A 17,265-nucleotide genomic window follows, 5' to 3' on the forward strand; every position below is an offset into this window, starting at 1 on the left:
CTCCATAAAAACGATTAGTTAGTCCTGTGAGTGGAGCAGGGCCCGGTTGAGGAGGGGACATACAGAGAACAAGAGAACAGCCATCTTGAATGGCCTGACCATACGAGGATTAAATGAGTTAATACAGTTAACATGCTTCGAACAGTGCCTGGTGTACAGGATGCCTCAAAAACCGTTAGCTATTATTATCACACACACTCATGCCTCTTCAAATCTTCCTGGCCCCCCAGGGCCAGCAGGATAAAGCCTCGATTTTCACCCATAGGCAAACCAGGCCTCTCTTCATCTGTCCCCTTCGTCCCCAGCCCCATCTGCTGCAGCACTTTTCAGAGACCCCCAGATCATGCACAGGGCAGGGCCTGTTCACAGGACTCTCAAGGCAGTGGGGGAACTTTCAGACACTATGTTTTCAGACACCTCGAGCTGACAGGAGCAGAAGACCCAGGAAGAAGATTCTACAGTCGGCCCGGAGGCTGGCTAGGAGGCCCACAGTGCTTGCTGACCACGGGATGGGGCAGACGTAGCTGGCATTCATTGCTCCCCTGGGGGTCCTTGACATGGGGTCAGAGGAGAGCCAGTTCCCTGAGGGCTTCTCTGAGGCAGGGAGAGTTTAGATCAGGACACAGAAGGAAGACTTTTCGAAGGGGGAAGAGAGGGGCCTGACAATAGGTGCGGTTCTTATGGAAATGGCTCTTTCAGCCATCTGCCCTTCTCACTCTTCCTTAATGGCTGACTACATTTATTGAGCACCTGCTAAGCACGAGGCACTTTGCTAGCAATTTATCACCTCATTCTCACAACCACCTGAGGAGGTAGATACTCTTATCTTGCAGCTGAGGAAACCAAGGTTCAGTGGAGAGACCACGTTGGGACCCAGGTCAATGTGGTGCTCTGCCCTGCAGATGCCTCCAAAGACCAAGGCCTGGTCCCTCTCCTCCCTGGAGGCCCCAGTACCTGGCTGACTGTGGCCGTGGCCCTTGGCACATGTACCAGATTTGGTCCACTATCTCCCTTATTTGTCCTGCAGGGACCTGGCTTCTCACATGCTGCCAGGGACCAGCAAACATCTACACATGACTCTGAGATGATGGCTCGCCTGTGCATGTCAATGAAGTCAGGCAGTACACTGGAAAGAACCAGACTCTTGAAGTCCTACCTCACATTCCACAGACCTGCTTCCAGGCTGTGCAGATCTCAGGTAGACACATTGGTGGAGCCGTCACCTCTGAGAGGCCGGGGAGGTGTGGCTCATAGGCTCTCACCTAGGTGGGACAGGGCTGCAAGCGTTTGGGAGTGACCCAGGTTCGTCTCCCCTTTGGTCACGCTGCATGGACCGCCCCTGCTCTCCCCCAACACTGAGCTGGCCCCGGTCCTTGGCGCAAGGTGTGCTGGCCACTGCCCACAGAGCCGTCTACCTCGTGAGGCAGAGGTAGCCTGCCCGGTGGTCAGGCAGACCTGGTTCGAGTCCCAGCTCTACCATTTCCTCACTGCAGGATGCTTTCCTCATCTGAAAATGAGGCTGATTCCATTCGCCTCACAACGTCTGGATGGGGCTTAAAGCAGGTGATTTAAACGTGGCACAGTCTTTGGCTCAAGGTGGGTCTTCAAAATTGCCACTTCCCTCCTCCCCTTGGGAGCCAAGATCCAGGAAGCGGAGAATTAAGCCAGTTGAAAACATCCCCAGGGCTGGAGGGAGGGCTTATCTGGGCTGCTGACCACAGTGTGTTTGCAGATAACCCTGAGGTCAGTGACGCCCATCTGGGCTGGGCCGGGCTCTGACCCTCCTGCCCTTGAGCAGCCTCAGCTGACTCTCCCCATGCCCCACCCCCCACGCCATGCCTAGTGAGCGCTGGCCACCCAATAGGGGGCCTAGCAGCAGAAGAAGCAGCACATGGAGAGCCTGCCACTGGGGCCCCTGGTGAGCAGGGCCCCTGCCCCGGGCTGGGAAAAGTCGCCTGACATGGAGGACAGCACCTTGCACCCCCAATCAGGTGAGCTGAGAACTGACTGGCAGGGAGAGAGCAGGCAGGAGCACAGGGTGAGTGTCACAATACCCCACCGCCACCTCCCCAGTGTCGCCTAGCTTTTTGGGCTTTCTTTTCTCAGTAACTTTGGGCAGAAGTCCATGGACTCATCCTTCTCCCAAGCCCTCCGTCCTCTTCTCAAAAATCCAGCAGAGGATAGGAATGACCCTGTTCTTGCCATGAAAGGGTAATGGCCACCCAGGGGAAAAAGAATTTGCCACTGTAGCACACAGATGTTGCCTATTTATTTTGCTTAAACAATTGGCTTTTTCCAAAAGCAACTTAGAACACCTTATAACGAAGAGCTTCACGATACAGTTAATAGTAAACTAGACACAGAAAATCATGGGCTGGGGGAAAATAAAGCAGAACTTAAATACATTTAGTAAGGATAATATAGTCATGAATATGGGTCTGAGTATCCTAGTCGCCATGGTAAAAAGGGAAATAAGCACCACTGTAAAGCAATTATACCCCAATAAAGATGTTTAAAAAAAAAAAAAGGGAAATAAGATCAGCAATTGGAAAGGAATAAGCATACTAGTCTTATATTTTTTTCTCAGAGCTTTGTATAATAGGCATTGAGTATTGTGCAGGACAGGTCACTTACTTCATATTTATAAGAATTCAGAAGCGCACGAAATCAGGTTATTTGGTTCACAAGGACCTTTGAGAAAGCAAAGGGGATGATATTAAAGAACCACCCAGTGAGGGTGAAGGCAGCCCAGCACAGGGTCCTGATGATCTGCCCTGGCCCAGGTGTTCAGGGAGTTGTCCGTTTTCTCATCTGTGCTGTAGACCCTAATTTCTCAAACTTTAATGTGCATACCATCTCCGGCGGGTCTTGTGAAAATGCATTTCTGATTCAGATCTGGGGTGGGTCTGAGACTCTGCCATTGTAAAAAACCTCCCAGGCCCCCACGTGCACCACCCTTGGAGCAAGGCGCTAAAGCCCAGACTTCTCTAGTTGTGCACCTGTGCAATCTCCCCCCAACTGAAGGCAACGCAGTGCTACCACAGTTCCCGCTGCCCACGGATGTCCAGTCACAAGCCAAGATGCCTGGTCTCACACAGAGATTAAGTACATACCATGTGCCAGAGCTTCCTTAGCAGAATGGTTGCTGCAGCCCACCCCTCCCCTAGTCCTTTATCAGCCCACCCCTCCCCCTGAAAGCATCTGCCTTTCGAACCTTGTCCACACTCGTGCTGACACAGTTTAATCTCTTGTGGTTGCGCAGTTTCTCATCCCACTGAGCTCAGGGAGCTTTTCTTCTGGAGAGAGCTCATGTTTCAATAGAGAACTAGACGGAGGGTGAGCCTTATGCAAAAGCAGAGTACCAAGCCCTGGGGTGCAGGGGCAGGGGCGGTGCCCGGTGCTCTGTTAGCCATGCCTTCTTATAACGCCTTACAATATTGGCTCGAAGTAATTCGCCACGTGCAAGAGTCCAAGCTTAAACGCCAGGCCCTGAGCACACTTTTGCAGCCTGCCTCCCCATCCGGTGCCTGCCCCTCACAGACCATGCCCGTCGCCCGCTGCCCTGCCTCACCTCTGGGTGCCTTAGACGTGGCTTCATCCACTGGGTCTTCAAGGAGGAAGAGACAACCCTCCATTTTCCCTCAGAATCCCTACCCCAAGCCACAGCCCCTCTCCATCCTTCACAGGAAGAAGCAGCTCCCTGTGCCCAGGCGCTTGGTTGGAGGAGTCTTACCTGGCCTGGGCTGGGCAGTGGAGGCCAGGGCACCTTCCCTGGGCCCACAGCCCGGCCTGGGCAGGGCTTGGTTCAGGTGGCCTGGCTCCCAGCCAGGCTGTCAGAATACATCCAGCACATGGGTTCTTGTGACCATCTTGATTTAGTAGTCATTTAGAGTATTTATTTTGTGAAATGGATGTGCTCTGTCTCAGCTTATAAGTGAGGGATCAATCCAAGAAGCGGAGCTTCTGTCCTTCTCTCTGGCCCAAGTAGGAGATGAATCTAGATTCTCTTCCTGAATACTCTCATTTTCTTAGCCAAAGGAGTAGCCTTGTCTTCAGGAAAAAGGGCAATCTCAGGAGACTGACACCCAGGGGCTCCAGGTCTAGACATCCACCAGTGCGTGTACTGAGCGCCTCCTGTGTGCCTGCAGTGTGCTAGCTCTGGGGCAAGCAAGGGGGGAGACCAGAGGTGGGCAGGAGCCCTGGGGAAGCTTCCCAGAGATGCTGGGAGATGCAGAAGGTTGAGAATGGCAGTGCATTCGTTCAACAACTATTTACAGAGCACCGACTATGTGCCAGGCTCTGATCCACGCACTGGGAACACAGAAGTGAAGGAAGCAGATAAAACTCCCTTCCCTGGGGGAGCTCACATTTCTGTGGGGGCAGACAGTTAATAAACAGCAAACAGAGAAGTTGTGTTTTATAGTGTGTTAGAAGGAAAAAAGGCTAAGTGAAAAGAAAAGAAATAGGGCAGGGTACACAGATGACGGATGGGGATGATTGGGGCATGGGTCTCATGGAGGTGATATTATTCTGCAAGGCTCCAGAGGAAGGAGGGAAAAGGCCAGCACCGCAGGGCTGAGAGAGCAGAGAGAGGGGAACCGGACACAAGGTCCCACTGGGCCTGGTCGCCATTACCAGGACTTTGCTTTGACTCCGAGAGACCAGGGAGCCAGGGCAGGTTTTGAGCCAAGGAGTAACATGACCTGACAAATGTCTCAAAAAGATGGCTCCAACTGCTCTGCCCTTGGCCTGGCCAAGGACACAAGTCTGGCACAGAGGAAGTGCTCAGCCAGTGTCAGTGCCACTCTCCCTCCCTGCTCAGCAGAGGGCTCATCTGCTTCCCAGGAGTTTGGCCCCAGGAAACATGTACTGAGCTCTCACCCTCACCAGGCCCCATGCCAGGCGAGATAGGGAGACAGACAGGCAAAGCACCAAAGCCCAGCAGCGTGGGTGGTGCTCTGTCCACCAAGGTGCTTGGCCTTAGCAGGGTGTTCACCTCCCTCCCTCGCTGTGGCTTTCAAGGCCCTGATTGTTCTCTTGCAGAAGTTCATGCTCTACTAGGACATTCCTCGGTGCATCTCTACCACTCCAGCCTTCAGCTCGCTCTCCAACTCATTGGGAGCCCCTCAGAGGCCCACCAGGTCTCTTTGGAAGGATTCTGGACAGATCCTTTGAGAATGCTGGAAGACCTCTCAGTGTCTCCATTTCCCAAGCTTCATCTCCTTGTGCCTCCCTTTGGAGTTGCAGGAAGGGTGCTCAGAGACTCCCCCATAAGCCAGAGCAGATACTTAAAGAGTACCTACTATGTGCAGGGCACCATGCTAAGGGCACCAAAGAGGGCTAGGTACTCATTCTTGTCTCCCCAAAGTCTATAACCCACTGCAGAGGCAACTTGCTATCCAAGGGCCAGAACCAGGCATGGGGCATCTGTGTCCCCAGCACCTGGAACACTGGTGTGGTGGGGTTCCCTGAGTGTTGAATGCATGAAGACCTATGAGAACTGCCACAGGAGCTCAGAGAGGTCCTGGGGCAGGGTGGGGCAGGAGGGTCACCGAAGGAGGTGGGAGCAGACCTGGGCCTTGGGGCCTGGCAGAGCAGCAAGCTGGGGAAGGAAGGTATTTTAGGCAGGAGGAAACCTGTGGAAGTGAGGAAGCATTGGATGCTCATGGGTGGGTCTCCACAGGGTCGGAGGATGGAGGAGAGGCCCCTCACCCCACCACCCCGCCAGGTCTGCCCCTCCCCCATTGTGGTCTAGCTCTGGGGCCATTCCCGAGGCCCAGCCCCCTGCCTCTCTGGTCTCAGGGATCAGATAACCCCTCCCTAGGACTTATCTCTCCAGAACAGGTTGTTATCCTGGAGTAATTTGAAGCTCTTTATCAAGGGCTGGTGGAATATGTACTACAGGAATAATCCAGAAAGAGTCACAGGGCTCAGGTAACCCCCGGTCAGCCTCCCAGAAGATGAGTGACATTGGTGCCCTACAACCATCAGGGTCCCCATGTCCTCACCTGTAAAGGGGGGAGGTAGAGCTGTCAACAGCACATGATGTGAAGTTGTAGGTGAGAAAGGCCTTCAGATGAAGGCACACACCTCTAGAAAGGTACCCAAAAGATATCCTTAACTTGCACCTGACTCACTGCTGTGCAGGATGCCACTAGCATGGGGGAGGGGAGGACAGTGCCCAGGGCTGGAGGTCATCTTTCTCAGGGGCAGAGGGGTGGTTTGAAGCCCAGGAAGTCTAGACATAGAGACAAGCTCCTAAGGGCCCTCCACCAGCTCCCAGGACCTGAAACTGAGGACTTCAGGAGGGTCAGAGTTCTGCCCTAAGGGTAGACAAGGGACAGAGGAGAAACAAGGAACCAAAGGCGGGATGCGGCCTCGTCCAGGAGGGGCCTGTACTGCCTGCTTCCCTCGCAGGAAGGAAGGAAGGAAGGAAGCCAGGTTGACTCTGGTGCCCTGGCCTCTTGCCACCTGGTGAACTTGGCCTGCCACTCAACCTCGGTTATACAATGGACGTGGATTTGAGATGTCCCTCAGGTGAAGGGAGCGAGTGGGTCCCAGAAGTTACCCTGGCCTCCACACGACCCCCTTGTCCCGGTTAAGAGTTGGTCCGGGAGTTCTGCACCCTTTAAATGGGGGAAGGGGGCGCCGATCAACACGTGTCCGAAGCTCAGGCCAGGGGCTGAGGGGCGGAGGATCGTAGGTGCCTGCCGCCCGAGGACCCTGCGGCTCTCCGATTGTGGCCCCGAGGGAGGCGGCCGAGCCGGATAAGCAGCAGCGGCCTGGCGGGCGGCCACCTCCCCCGCAGGTCCGGCCCCGCGGGCAGGCGGGGCGGGGGGAGAGGAGGAGCCTCCGGGCAGCGCCAGCGCCTCCGCCGCGGACCTTCTGCCGCCGCCGCTGCTCCGAGCGGCGGGCCTGAGAGGTGAGTGACCCGTCGCCCGCTCGCCCCCCGCCCCGGAGCCCGCCCCGGAGCGCCCTCGTCGCGCGCCGCCGCGCGCGTGCTGGAGACCTGGGCCGCTGGGACCGAGCCACGTGTGCCCGGCGGCAGCGAACCTGGGTCCTGGGTCCCCCACTCCGTGGGCGCCTTCCTTCCCCAGGGACGCAAACCTCGGGCGCCACTCTGGCCGGGCAGGCCGGACGCGGCCTGCGCCGGGGGCCGGACTGAAGGGGCCACGCTAAGCCCCCGGGCTGCTGCCTCTCGCGCCCCAGCCCGCGGACCCGCCAAGTCCTCCGGCCCCCGGTTCCCCGCAGCTCCGGGCCCACGGTCTCCGGGGAGGGCGGGAGCGGTGGGCGGGCTAGGCAGGCGGCAGGGGCGGGGGCTCCCGACCTTGATCGGGAGGCGGCTGGACGCACCAGTGTGCTCTGCCCGCGGAGCCTGGCAGACTTACCCCATTTCCTTTGCCCGTTTCCCCGAAATCGGGGGCAGGCTGCCCAGAGAGGTGTGGTTGAAACTTTGTTCACTCTGGATAGGTGAAGGGGAGGGTACGACAAGCTGATATTTCCTGTGAGGGCCAGGAGGCTGGGTCCACGGGGAAAATGCAGACAGGTCTCGTTGGAGCCCCGGCAGAGGACTCCGCGGAGAGGCCTCGCAGGTTTCCAGGGCCGCCTCTCAAGCTCCAGAAGTAGGGATTCTGGAAATACCCACAGGGAAATATTTCTGTCCATCAGAGTGCAGTGATGATATAATTAATAGCAGACATTTATTGTGCGCTCATCTGTGCCAGACATCTTGCTTTGCGCACAATATCCCAGTTAATCCTCAGCATAGGAAGGCACCAATTATCTCATTTAAGACGGGGAACCTGAGCCTCAGAGAGCATGGGTATTTTGCAAGGATACCCGGGTAGCAAGTTGCGAAAGTAGGATTTATCTGACTTGAGAGCCCAGAGGAGCCTGCTAGTGGGAGAAGAGACAGGCCATGTTCTCAGAGGATTGTGGCAGCCTGAAGGATGCAGTACTGGGGGTCAGAATATCCACAAGACCAAAGAGTCTCACCTGGGTGTGCCCCTTCAGTCACCTGCATGGTTTCTTAAAAAAAAAAAAAACAGGTGCCTAGGTCCTACCCACAGCTGGCTGAATCCAATTCTGCAGAGTGAACCCCTCCTACATCCAGTCAGGAGTGCCTGGAGGGCTGGGACTGTATCTAACTCATCTCTCTTCCCACTCTATCCCCAGTGGCCGGCAGAGGGGTCACCTTGGAGCAGGTGTTTAATCAATGTCTGATGGATGAATGGACGTAGTGGGGCAGGGGCTATCACTGGGGTAGAAAGGTTTCCCCGAAGGAGGCCTTGAATGGTGGACAGGTAGCCTCAGCCAGGCCTGGGGGAGGAAGGCCTGGAGTTGGCATGGGGTGACCCTGGCCTCAGAGCTCGCAGGGAGCTCAGGCCAGGCCATTTGTTCACTAGAGGGTTGGACAGCCAGCCCCAAGCCCGCTGAGCTCCCCAGGACCAGGCCTGGCCACACTGGGACCATAGGTGTGCCCTCTCCAGCCTAGAGATGCCAAACAGGTAAATTCCTCTCCCCTTCAAGTTTCTTGTCCTTAACTCAGGGCCGTTCCCTCGCTGGACGTCTCAGAGTATTGGGCAGGGCTTCAGGTAGTTAAAAAGGGAAATTTAAGGACTAAAGCCCAAGCCGCACACCTGAGCAGTGGAGAGGCTGGCTGCAGGGGAGGGCACCTGGCTTTGCAGTCAGGTGGACCCCCAAGTCTGAATCACAGCTCTTTACCATGTGGCCTTGGCCAAGTCCTCAGTTCTCTGAACCTGCTTCGTCTATGAAACCTTGCTAAGGGCTTGGGACATAATCTTCCTGTAAAACAGGAACAATAATGCCTGCCGGGGGTGGTGTATGTGCACCGTGTGAAGTGCTGGGCTTTAGGAGTGCAGTAAATATCAGATCCCTCCCCCTTCCCCCAGAGTTTGTGTTAAAGTCAGCTGGGGACCTTCCAGGCTCATTGCTCTTCTACTCTGAATCCCTCGGCTCACTAGAGCGTGGCCTCCATGCTCCCCTTCTCTGTTGCAGACCTGACCTCGGGCCCAGGCCTCAATTTAGGAGCTGTGGAGATTACAGAACTTGGAGGTGGGGAGGCAAGGGTTGGGGGGACAGGGTGCTCTAGGTGATTTTCAAGTCTGACTTCCTTCTGCCTGCTCGCTGCAGCTGGACCCACCTGCCCGTCCAACCTGCCCCGCTGTTCCCAGACCTCTGCATGTCAGCCCTTCACATCCTTGGCGTGCCATGAGCACCTCTTCCTTCACATCTGAAATGGCAATTGTCATCATCACTGAACGTCCCGCTTCCCACATGCCAAGCATGTTATATGTGTGAGCACACTTAAACCTTCCGACTCTCTTACGAAGTAGACGGTGCTGTTCTCCCAGCCATGTAACTTTCCCAAGAACACGAGACTCCATTCTTTTGAGCCCAGATTTGTGCTCCTAACCACTAACTATATGCTTGTCCAAATTCTGCCTCATCATTTATTCTTTCAACATTTACTGAGCACTGACTTGGTGCCAGGCACTCAGGACCTGGCTGAGTCCCACTTCTGGCAGGATGAGTGTCGGTTGCCATTTATCATCCCACGAAAACCCACGCCCTCCACTTATTTCTGAATTACAAGTGGGGCAGCTGAGGCCCAGGTCCCACAGCTAATGCAAGTCAGGATTCCAAAGCAGAGACGACTCCCGCCTAGCTGGAGGTATTGACCACTGTGCCTGCTGTCAGGGTGGGATCGGTGGCTGCTAATTTATGCAGGATCCTAAACCCCTGCATTGGCACTTCAACCCAGAGCAAAATGTTTCCCTCCTCCTCAGGTGTGGAAAACTGTCACTAGAGAATTACTCTTTCCAATCAGTCTGTCCTCATCGGTCACCACAGTCACCGGGCAGAACGTGCAACGGGTGAGCACTGACTGTCCTGCAATCAGGCAGTAACTTACTCCTTGTTCCCTCTTCTACTTAACGAGAGCCGGGTGGGGTCGGAGCACAGCACAGTTTTAAGCCTTTTGGAACTCTCCGATTAGGAGATTAAACTGTGAAAAATGCAGCCCCAAGACTATCAAATCAGTCACAGGTAAATGTAGAGGAATTTAGGGACTGGTGAATGGGCTTCCTATGCTTTCCACGGGGAGTGGGCCTAAGCTTTCTTGGTTCATGTGTAGAGAGCAGGTTTCCGGGAGCCGGTGTGCTGGGTCTGTGACGGGAAGACCGTTCCCGTTACTGGAGCGTCCGATGCCTATGGTGGCCGTCAGGCTGTGGGAAGGGTAGGCCTGTGATTTGACTGGCGGGCTTGGGAGGGTGACAGCATGCCCTGCAGTCGGGCTGAAGGTCTCTCTGAAGCTGAATGACTCAGGGCTCACAGCTGAGGATGTTAGGGGGCTTCAGGTGGCCCTGTGAGACGGGCCCTCCAGGGGGAGTCTGCGCAAAGACAGGACGGCCAGACACAGGGCCTGTGGAGTCACCCAAACGGGCCTTTTGGGATCCAAGGGGCCTGTGCTGAGCCCGGGCGCCCAGTCGGACGTGTACGTGGGTCGGTAATGCACTGGACACGGCCTGAGCCGCCGCTGCAGGTCAGGGCACGCCCTTTGCGGCTGGTCTGCGGAGATGGCTCCACTCTGGCTGGAAGTCAGGTGGCGCCTGGAACTGGAAGGGAAGTAAGCAAGACGTGCCGGGCCAGGTGGCCAAGGGTTGTGATGGGGGCTCAGGGCGTTCCATTCGGGGAAGCCCCGCCCTCCTGGTGTTGCTGGATTAGAAGCCTGGAGGCTGGAGACCTGACTGCTTTGTAAGTTCTGGCTTGGCTGCCTTTTGTCCTCCCGTAACTTTTGCTACAACTCTTCTTGAACATTCTGATCTGGCGTGGCTATGTGTGGCAAGCGAGGGGAGAGGGGGCATCCCAAGATTGGGGGGAACTCAGGGAGAACCTCAGGGGACAGGGCATCACAGCTGGAGCCATGGGGGTGTGCCAGGACATCCTGTCTGCTCGTACCTGGCGGGTTTGCTTTCAGAAGGAAGTGCGGTTTCCTGACTGTGCAGCTTCTCCAAGGGGATAGGAGACCACCCGGTAGCTCTGATGGGAACAGAGCATGCTGAGCCCACGCCAACCACTGCATCAGGCAGCGGCTCCACACATAGAGCTGCCCAGAAGTCCACTGCCGAAACTCCTGGGCGATTTGGTGTTCACTGTTCTAGAGCACTGCCTGAGAGCCCCCAGCCCGCAGGCGTCTACCAGCCTCACTGAGGCTGGGGGCTGGGTAGGTACACAGGAGTGGAGAGCCCTCAGGGAGCTTGTAGTCAATTGGGAAGCTGAGTGAGGATACAGAATGCTACCAGGCGGCAGAGGGAGAAGAGTCCAGGGCTGCCTGTGGCCGGTGGCCCACAGTGGAACGCAGGACATGCGTAAGTAAGAGCAATGCTAAGATGTGGGTTTGGGGCTTTCATGTTCGCTGTCTCACTTAACCATCAGAACAGAGGAGGAAAATAGCCTGCCCAAGGTCACACTGCTGGTACACGGCCAAACCTGAATTCACACCTAGGTCTGTCTAACTAGATCTCCCACCTGAACAGCTGACTCTGTATTCAGAGCAGGGGAGAGGGTTGCAGGACTCTGGGGGGCTGGGAGGTACCCGGCAGGCCCAAGGGCCCAGGCTGGGTCTTTAGGGAAGCGGCATTTGGATGGCCACGAGGCTGTCAGGACTTCAGGTGGAGGTAGCAGCCCTGGCAGAAGTGGGGGGCAGCGGGGACTGAAGGAGGCAGGGTGAGCTGAGCAGGGGAAAGTCAGTCTGCACGTGCTGGCCTAGGCTGGACTACAGAAGATGCCAGAATGCCCCTGCCCACACGCGGGTGCGCTCGAGTAGAAGTGACAAGTCATAGGAGCCACAGCGGAGAACCGTGCAGGCCCTGATCTATTGCTGGTAATAAGAGTAAACCTGTCAGGAGCCTAGGGTGATGTATTCTGGTCATCAAAGGCCCAGATGCCCAGGGTTACTCAGAGCTAGTTTCCCAAGATCGCCAGTTTTCCAACAGGTTGAAAACAATCAAATACACCTGTCGTGAGACTGAACTTGGCATAATTAACTTCAATGATACGAAAGCCTCCAAACCTCTAGCCTCCCTCTGTGCTGTTGGTGTGGCCTCCAGGGTCGCTGGCAGGGCAGGGTCACCGGCACGGGCGGGCCCACCCCATCCATGCTTTGCCCTCCGAACAGGGTTGTCTTTCTGTGGGTCCTCCTGTCTGTCTGTCTTTCTCCCCACCATGGGCACAGACTAGCAAGTAAAGACGACTGTGAAGCCTTTGCTGGCACAAAATGTAAGGAGAATTATCACTAAGCCAATGACAGCCACAGTGATTGCAATGCATCACCCACCCAGCAGCTGGTAGATTGCCATTTTCTGCAGCCATTACGTTCGGCTTTGTATCCGAGAAGTAAAGGTGTCCCTCTCTTTCTCTTTCTCTTTCTCTCTCTCTCTCTCTCTCTCTCACACACACACATACACACACATACACACAGCCCTGTGGTGAGGCAGTCCGCCCTGCAGTGGATGACGTTTATTCATTTTATGTATCCTGGGTTCTGCTGTCTGTCCCGCCTCAGTTCCTATAGCAAAGAGACTTGACTCTGAGCCACTAATTACCACCAGTGAGGTTTCCTCCCTAAACAGGAACTATGAAGACAGAGCCGCTCTCCCGCAGTGCACTCTGAAACCGAGCATCAGTCACCACCCCGTCCACTCCCTGCAGCCAGGAACTGGAGTGCAGGTTGAGGGGCCGGCAGCCTGGCCCGTGGCAGGTCCCACGCCTTCTCAGCATCCGCCTGTCTTCAAAACCAAAGTCAGGCTGCTCGCAGGTCAGAGGGAGACCCCAGCAGGAACGGGTGGCCAGATCACAGTGGGGCTGTCAAGGACCCGTGCTTCAGACCCTCACATCAGCCTGTCGTTGGTGAGTCCGGTGAGAGCCAAGGTGGCCTGGGCAGTGTGTGGGCCCCTCCCTCCAGCCCCACGAGCCCCTGGCCTGCTTAAGTGGACCCCGGCACCTCAGGGAGCCCCCGTTTGGCAACTGGCACCAAAGAGCACAGTCTGGTGAAGTTCTTGCCAAAATGGGAGATCTTGTCATGTACACATTAAGTCAGGAACCTTTTCCGAATAAGGGGTTTAAGGATTTATCACACACCGTGCCTTCAGTTAATGAGAACAAGAGCTTTGCGGGTTCTGGTGTGTTACAAAAAAAAAAGGTTCATGTTTATGATGTATTTCTGTGGAAGGCAGGTCCATTTGGGGATTGTAAATTTTACTTATCGTTAACCACTTCTGGGTTGGTTTATCAGAGAACGACTGGTGTAAGTAATGAAACCGGATTTTTCTAGAATGTTTCAAACATCTAAATGTCTGTATAAAGCCCTAAAAATTATTCATTCACTTCTATTTTGCAAGCGCTGTGGTGATAAACCTCTCTTTTCTGTCCAACCAAACTTGCACCTGTGTGTATTTGTGTGTGTACAGGCTTGTATGAGCGTGTACGCACCCGTGCTTCTTGTATTCTCTTTTGTAGGAGCTTCTCAGCCTTCTTTTTAAAACTATAATGATTTTTTAATGATGTCTAAATAACGATTCCAGGCAGTATTACAAGAAATGTAACAGTAAAATGTTTGTAAGAGTCCATCAGAAAGGCAAAATGCCCACAGAGAAAATAGAAATGCACCAATTAAGATGTGTGTGGCTATGACCCAGCTTTTAAACCTGGATTTGAGACTGGCATCTTCTATGCTGTCTCCCCTCAAGTCAGCTGTCGGCGGGGAGGGTGTGTGTGTGTGAGGGGCACCTGGACTCAGGTAGCACCTCCTTCTTGCCCCCTGGACCCATTAACCTGAGATCAGCGAGGGAGGGCCTGCGCTGCCTTGGTTTAGGATCTAGGAGAAGAGGGCAGCCCCAGATTTGCAGATACAGCCTGAGAACGAGAGCGTGGAAAGTATGAGTTTGGGCAGCTCAGCAGGGCAGAGGGAGAGCCACAAGGAAGCCAAGACCACCTCAGAGCCCCATGTAGACCAGGTAACTGGCTATGACTCATGCCCACGGCCACGAGCTGCCCAGCCTCACTGCCCCAGAGGCAGCTTGAATGCAGGGACTGGACGGGACTAGGGCAAGAGCCAACAGTGGGGCCTCAACCTCAGTTTTCTCATCTGTAAAATGGAAGTAATGATCCCCTGAGTGTACAAGTCCACAGTCAGGGTCTCCCCACCGTTTGAGTCAGGCCTCGCCTCACAGTAAGTTCTCTTCTTTGACTCCTGATCGATGGTGATGTGGCAGCTGCCAGGCACTTGTTGGATGCCGGGATGTGACCTCCCAGCTGCATCCCGGTAGGGGAGGGCAGGCGAACCTTAGAGCCCTGGGAAGTCCTGGGATTTCTACATGATGTGGCTTCAGGGGCAGTCATGTGGAGGGAAGGGGGAACTAGGGGACTTCCCTGAAAGCTGCTTCTATTTGCATAGCAAGTAGCTGGCTTTTTACTTAGATTGTTTCAGATCTATAAAATGGGAACGATTTTGTAGGAGGTGTTATTCACTTTACCTGACTGGGAAATGTAAATTATTCATACCAAGGGTATTAGTTTTCATACTAACATTAGCACATGGGGAGGGGTGACAGAGATTAAAGGGGGCTAGGGACCCCACCGCCATCCACCGCTCGGACCTCTAAGTCCAAGTAGGTACTAAGGAAAGTACCTGCCATCGTGTGCTGGTTCCATCCTGTTACCTGTGCTGCAGAGAGCCAAGGGAACTAGGGGAGGGGCATTCATCCTGCCTTGAAGGGGAGGTAGGGTGAGGACTTCACAGAGGAGTGGCCTTTCTGCTGCACTGTGAATTTTGTCCTTTGGAGGGAAAGGAATTTCCAGGCACAGAGATTAAATCTATGACTTGAGCGGGGGAAAAAAGCATAAGAGGGGATGGCCAGAGTCGAGACTATAGATCAGGTGGGCCTTGGTTGGGAAAAGCCACGGAGGCCATCTGCCAGAAGCCGCAGCTGAGCCTCACCTGCCCCAGACGCTTCTCCCTGATGGAGACTGGGCAGACCGCTCTACCCCCTGGCTCAGAGGCTCATTGGGCCCTGGAGCCATCGACCCAGCATCCCTGAAGCCTCCTTCCCTGGGTATGCACTTACCAGGCTGCACCCTGTTGTGCCTCGGGTATGGGGTTTGATTTCCTACTTTTGCCAGAGTTGCATAAGCTAAGCTGCATTTGTGTTATTCTGTTTATTTGCAGTGTTTAAGCACAGCTGTGCATTGGTCTTCGTGTTACGAAGTTCATCAAATAGTGAAATGTCTGGCCAGTTCTAACAGTATGGCCAGGCTACCGGAGGGACTCGAAACGCATTGTATGATTGAACCCCCACTGGGTGCAGGAGGACCCCAGCTAGGTTCTGGGGATAACAGCCAGGACTCACTCAAGCGCACTCTGCCCTCAGGCACAGAATCTAGCAGTTAAGTCATTCAAGCCACAAACACTGATTGAGCACCTACATGGTGCCAGGCCCCAGGCTGGATGCTAGAGACCAGAAATGAGTTGGAAGTGGCCCCCAGTCTGGCGGGGTGACAGACGAGTGAACCGGTGTGTGCAGTCAATGGTAATGTGACAAGAGCGCGGAGGCCACCTGGAACAGGTGGCCCATCAGCAGGGCAGAGCTGGGGAAGCATATGCACCCCAACCCAAGAGACTGGCCACGTGAGGCAGGCTGAGCTCCTTGGCAGGAGCCCCGGGAGCTGCCTCTCTCTGGCTTGGCTGCCTGCCTCTGCCCCTTTCCCGTCCTCCAGCCTCCCCAGGAGCAGGGTGCCCATTGCTGAATCCACAGATTTACACCACGGCGAGGGGGAAGGTGGGGACAGCAACATCCCACGAGACCCATCTGGTCCCAGGGGTTGCAGCAGCGGGTGTCCCTGGAAAGCAAGAAGCCACCCAACCCCAGGTGTTGAGGCTGCAGGTTCAGCGGCCACTGCCGATAGCCTCTAGCCTGGCGGGATTAAGGGGTCCAGGGAGCTGGCTGCTTCCACATGCCAGCGCCCTGACCTCCCTGGGCAGAGACAGGCATTCCTCCCTGGCTGCCACAGAGCTGGGCACGCCCTCTTGCAAGCACTTTTCTCTTGGCTGCGGGGTGTAGCTGGCCTTTCCCCTAAGAGTCCCAAGAGGACAAACCGTCTTCTAGCCACCTGCCAGAACACCTGCTGGGTACACAGTGAGTACTCAGGGAATAACAAATGAGGAAATTTTTCAGACGAGAATTGGCAGGACCAACCTTTGCATAAAACTGTACAGGCTGTGCACTGCGCAACTCCAGAGGGCCCTGTTCACACGGATCACAATGTAAATCACGCCCCTGGGGTTGTGCAGCATGGGGACCCTAGCATCTTCCCGCTTTGCGCCCCTGGTCTTGGCGCCGACCACCGACTCCCTCCCCCTCGCAACCAGCACTGACCACCCTCCTGCCTCTGTGCCCGTGAGCACTTGCTCCAGGCCTGGCTATTAAATCTTAGTGAAAGAAAGTCATGAATATGGTGTCAGGCCGTCTGAATTCTAGGTCATCCAGGAAACTCGTACTCTGGGATAATCACCCCAGTTGCTGTGTTGGGGGCTCCTGGGTCCCCAGGATCTGTGTGGTCTCCCAGTTCTACTACTCTCTTCACCCTCAGCCTGCAGTGGGCCTGGTGACCCACGTACAGGAGGGGAGGGGACCGTGGGAGCGATTCTCCTGGAGGGTTTTGCCTCGTTGGCTGAGTGGGCAATGCCGCCATGGCCTGGACCACCTTCTCCTTACCAGAAGGAGCCAGCTTTGGGAGGCCAGGGTGTGCAGCAATGGGGCACACACACCTGACCCTCAAGACCAAGAGGAACATAAGGGGAGATACTGATACCAGGGGCCCTGTGGGTCAGGGAGGGCTTTATGGAGAGCTGGGCCCGACTATAAGAATTCGAGAAGTGATGCATTAATTCACTCACCCCTCACATAGACCTTTTGTGAACATCTACTGTAGTGATTTTCAGCCGGGGGTCCTATGACCGGCAGCATCAGAAATCCTGGGGAAGGGCTTCCCTGGTGGTGCAGTGGTTGAGAGTCCACCTGCCAATGCAGGGGACACGGGTTCGTGCCCCGGTCCGAGAGTATCCCACATGCCGCGGAGCGGCTGGGCCCGTGAGCCATGGCCGCTGAGCCTGCACGTCCGGAGCCTGTGCTCCGCAACGGGAGAGGCCACAACAGTGAGAGGCCCACGTACCGCAAAAAAAAAAAA

The 17,265-nt window shown here is 55.3% G+C and overlaps 1 protein-coding gene across 3 annotated transcripts in view; it reads left to right on the forward strand.

Moving 5' to 3' along the window:
* Window positions 1–1,891: 1,891 nt before the first annotated feature.
* Window positions 1,892–17,265, forward strand: part of STEAP3 (STEAP3 metalloreductase) — a 48,024-nt gene continuing 32,650 nt past the window's right edge. For 2 of the 3 annotated variants that reach the window (XM_029226065.1, XM_029226064.1), the window contains exon 1: window positions 6,861–6,922. Coding sequence is in view for 1 of the 3 variants with exons in the window: in XM_029226066.1 (XP_029081899.1) it covers window positions 1,892–1,991 (100 nt within the window). In the remaining 2 variants the exon portion in view is untranslated. Of the gene's footprint in view, window positions 1,992–6,860; window positions 6,923–17,265 lie in introns of those variants that run through there. The other variant, XM_029226066.1, reaches the window with a different exon arrangement.

Source organism: Monodon monoceros, unplaced genomic scaffold (genome assembly GCF_005190385.1).
Source record: "Monodon monoceros isolate NGI ecotype Baffin Bay Population unplaced genomic scaffold, NGI_Narwhal_1 Super_Scaffold_16, whole genome shotgun sequence".
NCBI lineage: Eukaryota > Metazoa > Chordata > Mammalia > Artiodactyla > Monodontidae > Monodon > Monodon monoceros.